An 11296-nucleotide genomic window follows, 5' to 3' on the forward strand; every position below is an offset into this window, starting at 1 on the left:
TAAAAGGCAAGGACAAAAACAAAATAAAACAAAACAAAAACTCTTGAGAATTCAAGAACAATTGCAGTGGGTTTTTGATCCTACTGCACGTACTGGCTTTGTGGGAGCCTAGGCAGTTTGAATGCTCACCTTACGAGACCTGGATAGAGGTGGGCAGTCCTTGGGCTTCCCACAGGTCAGGGAACCCTGATTGCTCTTGGAGCAGATGAGGGGGGGGGGACTTGATCGGGGGAGGGGGAGGGAAATGGGAAGCGGTTGTGGGGACGAGGCAGAAATCCTTAATAAATAAATAAATTAAAAAAAAAACAAAAAAAAACAAAAACTCTTAATGTATATTTTAAATTTCATTTATTTGCAGGGTAACCCAGGCCCCCCAGGGCCAAGTGGAGCTCCTGGCAAGGATGGCCCTCCAGGGCCTGCTGGGAACAGTGGTTCTCCTGGCAACCCTGGAATAGCGGGACCAAAAGGTGATGCTGGCCAACCTGGAGAGAAGGGACCACCTGGTGCTCAGGGACCTCCGGTGAGTGGCCCTGTTGTTCTTTTGATTGACCATATATTTTGATAACAAATTTAATAAGGGAAATATACCTGTGTAGAAACGAGCTGAGTCTTTCTCGTCGCTTGCAACAGGGATCCCCAGGCCCACTCGGACTTGCGGGACTTACTGGAGCAAGAGGTCTTGCTGGGCCGCCAGGCATGCCGGGTCCTAGGGGCAGCCCTGGGCCTCAAGGTATCAAGGTAAGTGTAGTTTTCTTGCGCTGGAGTCTTGCTTCCCTTCATGGATGTAGAGATTTCTTCACCGTATCAGATACGAGATGGTTTCTCATCGCTACACAAATTAGGAAAGATCTGAACTTCTCTATACATCTAGGTTTATAAAAAACAAAACTTGTATTTAATCATTCCAAAATGCATAGGGAAAGCATGTCATAAACAAGACTTGAATATATACACAGACAAGCCAATGTCACACAAAAAAAAAATCAATTTTGATATTTCAAACACCACTGTTAGGAAACTTGTGAACCTTCTCTAGTTTTTTCACTACACCTGTGAAGGGAGAAGGTGCTGCCGCTCCTAAATATATCAAAGCTTAATTGATGTCAGCTGCCCATCCCTTCAAGCTATTTGCTCTCTTGGTTTTCTTTCATTAATATTACCATAACGTTATAGGGCTTAGTATCTGAAGTGTGCACTCGGCAAATAAGCTTACAAAATTCTACTTGTATCTGATTTCAAAATATGATACTTTATGTACCCATTTCAAAATATTTCAGAAAATAATAACAGGAAGTTTAACAGTACTTAGCATGTCTTCCCAAGACTCTAATAAATCCTGATTCTCAAGGTCAGCAAGATGATGGTTTATCATTAATATTTCTATTTCTCTACTCATAAATTTATCTTCCTCACAACCAAATGTTTTAAAAAGAGATTTTGCCTTTCTGAATCACTGTGTGGTTAGGAAAACCCAAAAATCTTGCTTCCCCCAATTTTTTTTCCTTATAAAGGGTATGGCTTTAAGAAAGTTGAACAGCAATATAAGTTGAATAAAACACCTTTCCCCTTCCGAGATGAAGAAATCTGCCTACGCCCCAATAATTGGTGTCTTAAAGTAAAAATGTCTTTTCTTTCTTTTTACACAGGGTGAAAGTGGAAAACCGGGAGCCAGTGGCCATAATGGGGAACGTGGTCCTCCTGGACCCCAAGGTCTTCCTGGCCAACCTGGTACAGCTGGTGAACCTGGGAGGGATGTAAGTAGCCACTGAAAGCAGATGTCCAGCCAGTCTGCTAACATTCAAGTTGTCGGATACATTTTCTTTTTCAACAATGTGTATTTAATTGTGTTTGTTTATGTGTGTGCACATGGGCCCATCGGAACTATGGTGCACACATGGAGGTCAGAGAACAGCTTTTAAGGAGCTCAGTTGTCTCCTTCCACCACATAGCTCCCCAGGAGTGAATTCGAGGCATCAGACTTCGTCACAAATGCCTCTAGCCATTGCACATTCTCTCCAGTACAAAATTCAAGCATTAATCAAAGAGCCCTTAATGTCTATGATGATCTAGATATAGGCCCATGTAACCTATATCAGAGAGCTCTTTCTGCCCTCTCTGATAATCAGCCTGCTATATATAAGTTAGAATATTACAAATGCCTATGGCCAATAATATCTCTCAATAAATTCACCAATGAAGGAAATGCAGTTGCTTGACTAATTTAAGAAACAGGTTGATAAAGAAAATGACAGCATACAGTTTTGTATAAAAATGTTCTTTATTCATTGGTAATTATTAATTTTTCAATTAATATTCTATATTAACAAAATATTTAACAGGGCCTATGTATTTTGAGAGCTATATTTGATGTTGAAATATTAAGTAAACTTAACTTTGGATTTCCATCATAAATTTAGATCTCCATTCCTCAAAAATCATTTGCTAACTGTACTATAAACACCATTTTTTTCATTATTGCTCTCCTCATATTATTTTGCGAAACTTTAGGAAAATAGATATCCTGCATATCTGCCAAAGAATTACAGTTCTTCACAGGGCTAACCCACATTGTAATATATGGAATTTCTTATTGCCAAAATCAATTTTCACTTCTTTTGAGAGACAGGGGCAGCAAGGGGATTGGGCATGAGTGGGAAGGAAAATTTGTTAAAGTAGTCTTTGTTCAAAACTACCGTAGTGGTATCTAATACTTTGTATACTAAATAGAGGCCATCTCTTAAAAGAATAAAAGGCTTGCATAGTATTTGGATAATTTCAGGTCATCTTTCTCCCCCTCCCCCTTTTAACCAGGGAAACCCAGGATCAGATGGTCAACCAGGACGAGATGGATCCCCTGGTGGCAAGGTATAACAAACTATGTACAGTAGACATGTATAATTAAATTTGATGTCTGTCATAGTTACGTGAGATTCGTGAATTTGTTCCAGGGTGATCGTGGTGAAAATGGTTCTCCTGGTGCCCCAGGTGCTCCTGGTCATCCAGGACCACCTGGTCCTGTTGGTCCAGCTGGGAAGAGTGGTGACCGAGGAGAAGCGGTGAGTTCCCATAAGCATCTTCTCTTTATATGCCCTGGTCCGTCCAAAGAAGACTGGGGTCAGGATAGCAGGTTACTTCTGTCCAGTGGGATGTATCTGTGCTGATTTCAGTCGGGATTAATGGGCATCTGTCTATTTGCTGCAGGGATGCAGTTAGAATTAACAGGGCTCTTTTCTTGCTGCTTCTGTTTAGATTCCTTTGTAAGGATGGAGGAAGGGAACAGATTTTAAAGGCTAGAGGAATATTAGCTTCCAATAATAGTATGTGTACTACTATCCCACCACAATGGAGCTAATAAATGATTTTTAGGGAGAACTGTTTTCATTTTTGTAAAATTTCAGACTGGTTCACTGTATTTAATTTTTTTAATTAAATTAAAATTTTAGTTAATTCTTGTACAATATATTGTGACCATGTTTCCAGTCCCCCATTCTTTTCACATTCTCCTGTCCTCCCGACACACTCAACTTTTCAAAATGGGATTGAGTGACTAAATTCAGTCCCACAGGCTGTGCTCATTTGTTTGTTTATCTCCTAGGGTCCTGCTGGTCCTTCTGGTGCTCCTGGTCCTGCTGGAGCTCGGGGTGCTCCTGTAAGTATTAAGCCTTTGAGCCTTTGTGTTTGTAAACTCATTTTAGAGTGTTAAAAAAATACTCTGTTGCTTTTTGAAAGGTCTAGGAAATAGATTGGATGACAGATACATAACTGTGGGGTAAATACAAACTTATAGTTGATGATACAGAAAAATGATTCAGCTTCTGAACTAAAAGTTCCATGCGGCTAATTATGGCAGCATCAATGATGAGCATTGATTGCATCACCAATCCAAAACCGTAAACTGAAACCGTCATTGTTATTTTTTAGGGGGATTTCTAGCTAATAGGATCCTACATAATACAATGCATTTATTATTACAATCTATAGGAGGATGCTATGTAATAGATTATAAAAGATTAATTATTATAAAGCTAATAGAATTCTGCAAATTATAATCAACTTATTATGAATTCTATTTTATTTCCTCAATATGTTTACATGATAATGGCCTTAATTTGAAATATATTTCTAAAGGGTCCCCAAGGTCCACGAGGTGACAAAGGTGAAACCGGCGAGCGTGGCTCCAATGGCATCAAAGGACACCGAGGATTCCCAGGCAATCCAGGTCCCCCAGGTTCCCCTGTGAGTGCATCCACTTTCACAAGCCCTCCTTTACCGCATGACCGATGAGGGACTCCGAGCAGAACCCTTTCCACCTCGGAACAATAAGCTAGAAGATGGGACGCATGAACTCAAGAGCTTATTTCAAATAATGGGTTAGCATGAAGAAAGGCAAAGAAAGAGAAAAGTTTATTTCATCGCGGTCATTGTGGTCTGGACTGATCTTAAACAGTCCATCCCATAAGCTGTGGGAGATCTTCTCACGTCTCTGCTCTTCCTTGCTTTCCAGGGTGCTGCCGGTCACCAGGGTGCAGTTGGTAGTCCCGGACCTGCCGGTCCCAGAGTAAGTGTCGTAGAAGCCAGAAGTCAGAAGGTGCCTATTTTGAAATGTTTGCACTGCAGGCATGTATTCTAGCATTATAATATCTTGTTCATTTCTTCAGGGACCAGTTGGACCACATGGGCCTCCTGGAAAAGATGGTACAAGCGGACATCCAGGTCCCATTGGGCCGCCAGGACCTCGAGGCAACAGAGGTGAAAGAGGATCTGAGGTAATCATCGTATATGCATGACTTAACTCGCTGTAATCCATCATTTCAGAAACCCTTCATTGTTTTGAAACTGAAGTAGCCTGTTGAGTACAATCTAATCATTTACTTTTTAGAAAGTAAGGCTTAATTTAACAGTCTTCATTACAGTAAGACTTTTTTTGATGCCACAGCGACATGGAGAAAATTTATAGTTTGATGAGTGATATTTAGATATAATGGCAGCTACTTAACTAGCCAACCTACACCATGCCGACCTCACACCAAGGAACACACGGATGCAATTTGATTTTTGTAGAGATTCCATTAATTAAACAACCTTTTCAATGTATAGTCTTGCTACTGCTAAAATCATGACTAGTGCCTTCATGTTCCACAGCTTTGGGGAAAATGTAGCAATAAACCATTGTTCTGACAAACATACACGTGACAAATGAAAAATCAATATGCCACAAGCACAGAGATGCAATGCCAATGGAAATTTAAACCCAGAAGATAAAGGCCCTTTTTTATTTTCTCACGCCAGTATTTGAATTGTACTTTGGGGGGGGGGGGCTGTTTGTTCCCATATTTGTCGGTAATGAATTACATTTGCTGTAAGTTGAGAATCATGAAACTACAAGATCATCTACATTTTTTTAATTACTTTAAATTGTCCCAACATATGTGGATTATTTACAGTTCACTTTCCTAGACACGTGGCACAGTCCTTCAGTGGAAATCCAAGAAAAGCTTCACTGACATATTGTCTCATCCACCTAGGGCTCACCAGGCCACCCTGGGCAGCCAGGGCCCCCTGGACCTCCTGGTGCACCTGGTCCTTGCTGTGGTGGAGGAGGTGTTGCCTCCCTTGGAGGCGGTGAAAAGTCTGCTGGATTTGCACCCTACTATGGTGATGAACCAATGGATTTCAAGATCAACACCGAGGAGATTATGTCTTCCCTCAAGTCTGTTAATGGACAAATAGAAAGTCTTATTAGTCCCGATGGTTCTCGTAAAAACCCAGCGCGGAACTGCAGAGACCTGAAATTTTGCCATCCTGAACTCACGAGCGGTACGTCGGAGTCTTTATCACTCATGGCTGTAGACTGTATGAGAATTTGACCAAGAAAGTTTTTCTGGTGGAAAATATTTTAAACCCATATACTACCCAAACATTATTAATTAAGCTGAACACACTTGAGAAAACAGAAAAACAGTATTTGAAGGTGTATTTAAAGTATAACATAAGTAACTGCAAACTGTTTCAAATATAAGAAAATTTAAGGACAGTTTTACAAAAAATTTTACACATGTATTTCTAAATACAAAACAAAAATGATTTAAATGATCAAGTGGCATGCATCATTCTATTCCCATGGTTAGCTATGCATAATTGTATCATTTTGATTATTATATTATATATTACAATTCATTTTGATGAGCTAATGACTAAGTGTCAATTTTACTTAAATAACCCCTGCCTTTTATCTACTGTGACATGTGTGATTTTATTTTTATCTTAAAAATATATTTATTATAATCAATATAGAAATCATCTTTTAATTTCAAATTTTGAAATATCATTTCAAAATTATTTCAACTTTTAAATATATTGACAAAGACCACTGCTTTTGCTCAGAATAACCTTTGGACATTACTGAAAATATGAAGTATCAGGCAAGCTCAGCTATGACGCTGCAAATCTGTAGTAGAATGTTATCTTTGAAATAAATGGTGAGATTTAGACAAGTACAACACACCAAGGTATATAAATATATATGTATATATATATACACATATATATATGTGTATATATATATATATATATATGTCAACGGCAATGCTTTCTTTCTCATTTTAACACTGCTATGGATCTTACTAACTTTCCACTTCAGACACACCAATCAGTTTTGCTATATATTATCTGCAAATGCATTAGCACTACTCAGTACTCGGAACCAGATGAACAAGCAGATCTTCTGGCCCAGGCTCCCCTTCTGAGTTCTGTAACGAATTCCCCTTCTCTCTATTGGTGACTCTGCAGGCGAATATTGGGTCGATCCTAACCAGGGTTGCAAGATGGATGCTATCAAAGTGTTCTGTAACATGGAAACCGGGGAGACGTGCATAAACGCCAACCCAATGACTGTTCCACGGAAGAACTGGTGGACAGATTCTGCTGCTGAGAAGAAACATGTTTGGTTTGGAGAATCTATGGATGGTGGCTTTCAGGTGAGAACAGACAGACCTTTTAAATCAAGCTATGGCTAAATATATGTCATTCAATTATTTTTTCCTTTTACCTCTTCCTGGTGACTAAGTAGAATACCTCAAACACTTGTCTGATTAGAAAACTATCGCTCCTATAAAAAGCTGGATTGTATTAGGGAAGTTGAATCTAAACACCTTCTCTACTTGCTGAGGCATTCGCTTCTGCACATAATAAAATAGCATATCATGTATGTGAAGAATTTATAAAGCAATGTTCACGCTGATAGTGCATGAAGCCCTTACCTGAGGCTGCAGTCACGACCTCTGATGTATCCTTTTGTCCTGTTACAGTTCAGCTATGGCAATCCTGACCTTCCTGAAGATGTCCTTGATGTACAACTGGCATACCTCAGGCTCCTCTCTAGCAGGGCCTCCCAGAACATTACATACCACTGCAAGAACAGTATTGCCTACATGGACCAGGCCACTGGCAATGTCAAGAAGTCTCTAAAGCTCATGGGATCGAATGAAGGGGAATTCAAGGCGGAAGGAAACAGCAAATTCACCTACACAGTCCTGGAGGATGGCTGTGCAGTAAGTAACAATGCCTTTGAAAGCAGGATGGCAAATATCATCAAAATTTGTTGCTTAATCATCCAAACTGTTCGCCAAGAAAAAGTAAAAATCAATTAGGGAGACAGAAGCTGCCTAATGGCATGAATTATTTAGCATCTACTTATTTGTTCCAGAAATGTTAAATATTACCAAAGTGTAAAATATTACAAAAACAGAGCCTAACTTCTAGATGGAAAACAGGTGAAATGAAAATGAATGAAATTTAAACTCACAAACCAACTTTGATAACTGGAATATTTACTGTATATTCTATATATTTTTTATTATATAATATCCATCAGATATAACCACTTTTTAAATGTAAAGGTGTAACATGTGACTTAAAATCTATTCTTTTTTCTTGTAATTTACTAAAAGGAGGAACTCACTTCTACTGCTAGCTACTCCCATTGTGAGTGACTCACCCACTTCTTAGTAAAGCAACCAGCTATACTATAAAAGGAACAACCAGAACCAGGCTTGAAAATGGGTTAGCCTATCTGTGACTATCTCCCTTCTGGGTTAACTCTTAAGTCTGACCAGGGTTTGACTAATAATTTTATTGATCAACCAAGAACATTAAAACTTCAAATACAGAAGTTCTCATACGTTCTAGAAGGTTCCATGTGCACTAACTACTCCATGAGAGCAGAAGACAGTTGCCCAACATAATCAGTTAAGCATGCCATCTATGTGCTATAATGCCATGGCTCTTTTCTAACACATGTTTTTCCTCTTTTGAATAGAAACACACCGGGGAATGGAGCAAAACCGTCTTTGAATATCGAACACGCAAGGCTCTGAGATTACCCATCATAGATATTGCACCCTATGACATCGGTGGTCCTGATCAAGAATTTGGTGTGGACGTTGGCCCTGTTTGCTTTTTGTAAACCAAACTCTATCTGAAACCCCAGCAAAACAAAAACCGCATCCATGTGTTCTTCTTGTTATAATCTTGTCAACCAGTGCAAGGGACCGACTAAATTCCAGTTATTTATTTCCAAATTTTTGGAAAAAAAAAGTATAATTTGACAAAAAAAGAATACAATAATTTTTTTTTTGCCATTCCGTCCACCCAGTACAGTTCAAATGCTTTTGTTTTATTTTTTTACCAATTCCGACTTCAAAATGTCTCAATGGTGCTATAATAAATAAATGTCCACACTCTTATGATACCACTGCGTTACATTCTTTGGACTCTAGCCCACCTATAGAGCAATGTTCACACTCACCAGCAAAATCCCTTCATTTACCAAACAGGCCAAGATGAGATTATAAATGACCTCCCTATTTTAACTACCTCAACTGGTCAGACAGACAAATTCTGAGTCCTAGAAGACTACACAATTTATGTATAACTTGACAAAACTTACAAATTTCATCCATTACATGTAGAATGTCAGTAAAATACAAAACGAGACTGCGGTGCAGGAACTTGAAGGAGTACTTCCGGCTCACAGCTGTCTTCTTCACAGGGATCCATGCTTTCAAAGGTGCTTCTCTTCTGTCTTTGCTGGTGAACTTGCAACTATTTGGGAGGGATTTAAAAACACGTTATGGTGCTACGGTATTTTCACTTTTAGAGTCTAGATCAAAATTAGTGGCCTTCACCCAAGCCCTAAATGCACAGCATCCGTCCCTGTTGTTTGCCAGAAAGATCGATTGACAACGCTGCAGGAGCCTTTAGCCCTTTATCCTGTAAAAAATAAAAAACAAAAAACAAGTTTGGGGTTGCTTTTGTCACAATAATGCAGAGAATCCTTTCAACATTTTCTTTTGTAAGCTTGTATGTGGTTGTTGAATTTCCTCTCTTACATTCACTCATAATAAAAGATCATAATGAAACATTTCTGGTTTTGTCGCTTCTCACAGATTTAACCATGACATGTTTGCAGGCAAGAGCTTCAGTAATTTTCTAAAAAAAAAAAATCCCAATTGTGTAGTCCAGTAACACAATGATTTAAAAATACAAAATAGTATATGTACAGAATAAAGATGAGTCCTAGTGAATTCTGTACATTTTAGAGCATATGTAATAGAAGCTTTGATGTTATTTGAAACTTAGGATGCTAGATTTGAAGCAATCAGTCCCCAGATAGAATCCCAGTGTTTTCAAGTGAGGATAAGAAAACGCCAGCGAGGTGTCAGGAAGTGATCCGCTGCTGCATGATGCGAAAGCCAGGTTCCTTCACCTGCATCTGCGGTGTGAAGATGTTGAAAAGAAATAGGAAATCAATCACCAGGGCTTGTCAGGGGGTGTACTGTGGCCATTTTTATCAAAAGGCATGAAATAATAAATAACAGAACTAAGTTCAAAGTATCTATTGCCAACTTCAGTTAACAGTAATTTTTACTTGATGTATCAATCCAAATAAGTCACTAACTTCTATTTTTGAGACAGGTCTTGCTAAGGTGTCTTCCTTGCTAAGTCTCTTGAGCTCACTGTGTAGGTTAAGAGTTTTTGGAATGGGATGTTTCTGTCCCAGCCTCTTAGGAAGCTGGATTTTTCAGCCTGGCTATCATATTGAATTAATATTAGATTTCTTTATGAGCCTTCCATACATGTATTTAATATATTTTGCTCATTTCCATTAGCCATTTGAAAATCTTTCTTTAATAATATAGAGAGTGAGTAAACATTCAAATTATAAAGCCGAATGTCCAAATTGATTCTGTTGTCATTTGTGGAAACTAAAACGGTAAGAACCATGCAAAAAGGGTCCAGTTGAATCATCAGCAAGGCGATATGTAGAGCCGGGAGTCCAATCCAGTGTAGTGTTTGCATAACAAATGGACAGTAAGGAAATCCATTATGTTAGACAATCAATATACCCTTATAAAGAATGTCTAATAAAATCCTTCTAATCAAATATTAACCTAGAAACAACCTGTGTAAAACTGCCTCTTGTTCTATCATTTGAATATGCTCAGTTTGTTTATTTATGGTGTTATAAATCATTCTGCACATATTATTTACATATAAATTATATATGCATAATAATTTTAGAACTAAGGAAAGAATGACTGCAAACTAAGATATTGAATTAAATAAGATTTATTAGAATTTTATTTTAAGAGAAACACATGAAATATAATGCTCTGCCTCCTGCATCTATAATTTTATAGACCATGGGGCTTTAATACATTATGTGCTATTTATACTTATTAATCAGTTTAACACAAACATTTTTAGCAGTTATTAAGCATCTAAATCTAGACTAAGCATCCTGCAAGATATTTAGAGTTGGATGTAACTTACTTGACCTTGGAAAACCCAAGGACATTTATTTACCTTCCCAGCAACATGTCTTATTGATTGGGGTGATCTGAATTTGATCAATCAGATGCACACACCTGCATCTGGAAATACCAGTGTCCGTTTCCAATTACTGCTGAAACACATACAGTAGATTTGTGCTTTTACATTCATGAGGTGAAAATTCAAAATTGTATTAAGCCAGCGGGAGGTGTCAATCAGGTGTATGTTCCTCCTGAGAGACTCAGGGCCACATTGCTATTTTCCTTTTGCAGGCTTAAAGACATGACTGGTGTTCCTTTGCCTGTGAGGTCCTTTCTTTTCCAAAGCCACAGAATTTGTTGAGTATTTCTCATATCCCAAGGTTGCCTCTTCTGTTCTTTCATGGAAAAGCACAATCCTGGTTGTCTAGGCCCAACTGAGAGATCCAGGTGATTTCAAAACAAGGTGATTTTTCTGCTTGTCT

The 11296-nt window shown here is 38.5% G+C and overlaps 1 protein-coding gene across 1 annotated transcript in view; it reads left to right on the forward strand.

Moving 5' to 3' along the window:
- Positions 1-8744, forward strand: part of LOC121458950 (collagen alpha-1(III) chain) — a 36076-nt gene extending 27332 nt beyond the window's left edge. The window contains exons 39-51 of the mRNA XM_041668386.1: positions 359-520; positions 631-738; positions 1647-1754; positions 2812-2865; positions 2949-3056; positions 3596-3649; positions 4129-4236; positions 4505-4558; positions 4659-4766; positions 5526-5817; positions 6790-6977; positions 7308-7550; positions 8318-8744. Coding sequence (XP_041524320.1) covers positions 359-520; positions 631-738; positions 1647-1754; positions 2812-2865; positions 2949-3056; positions 3596-3649; positions 4129-4236; positions 4505-4558; positions 4659-4766; positions 5526-5817; positions 6790-6977; positions 7308-7550; positions 8318-8464 — 1734 coding nt within the window. The 3' untranslated portion in view covers positions 8465-8744. The remainder of the gene's footprint in view (positions 1-358; positions 521-630; positions 739-1646; positions 1755-2811; positions 2866-2948; positions 3057-3595; positions 3650-4128; positions 4237-4504; positions 4559-4658; positions 4767-5525; positions 5818-6789; positions 6978-7307; positions 7551-8317) is intronic.
- The last annotated feature ends 2552 nt before the right edge of the window (positions 8745-11296 follow it).

This window comes from Microtus oregoni, unplaced genomic scaffold, assembly GCF_018167655.1.
Source record: "Microtus oregoni isolate MIOR12 unplaced genomic scaffold, Mior012 000018F_ref0000195, whole genome shotgun sequence".
Taxonomy (NCBI): Eukaryota; Metazoa; Chordata; class Mammalia; order Rodentia; family Cricetidae; genus Microtus; species Microtus oregoni.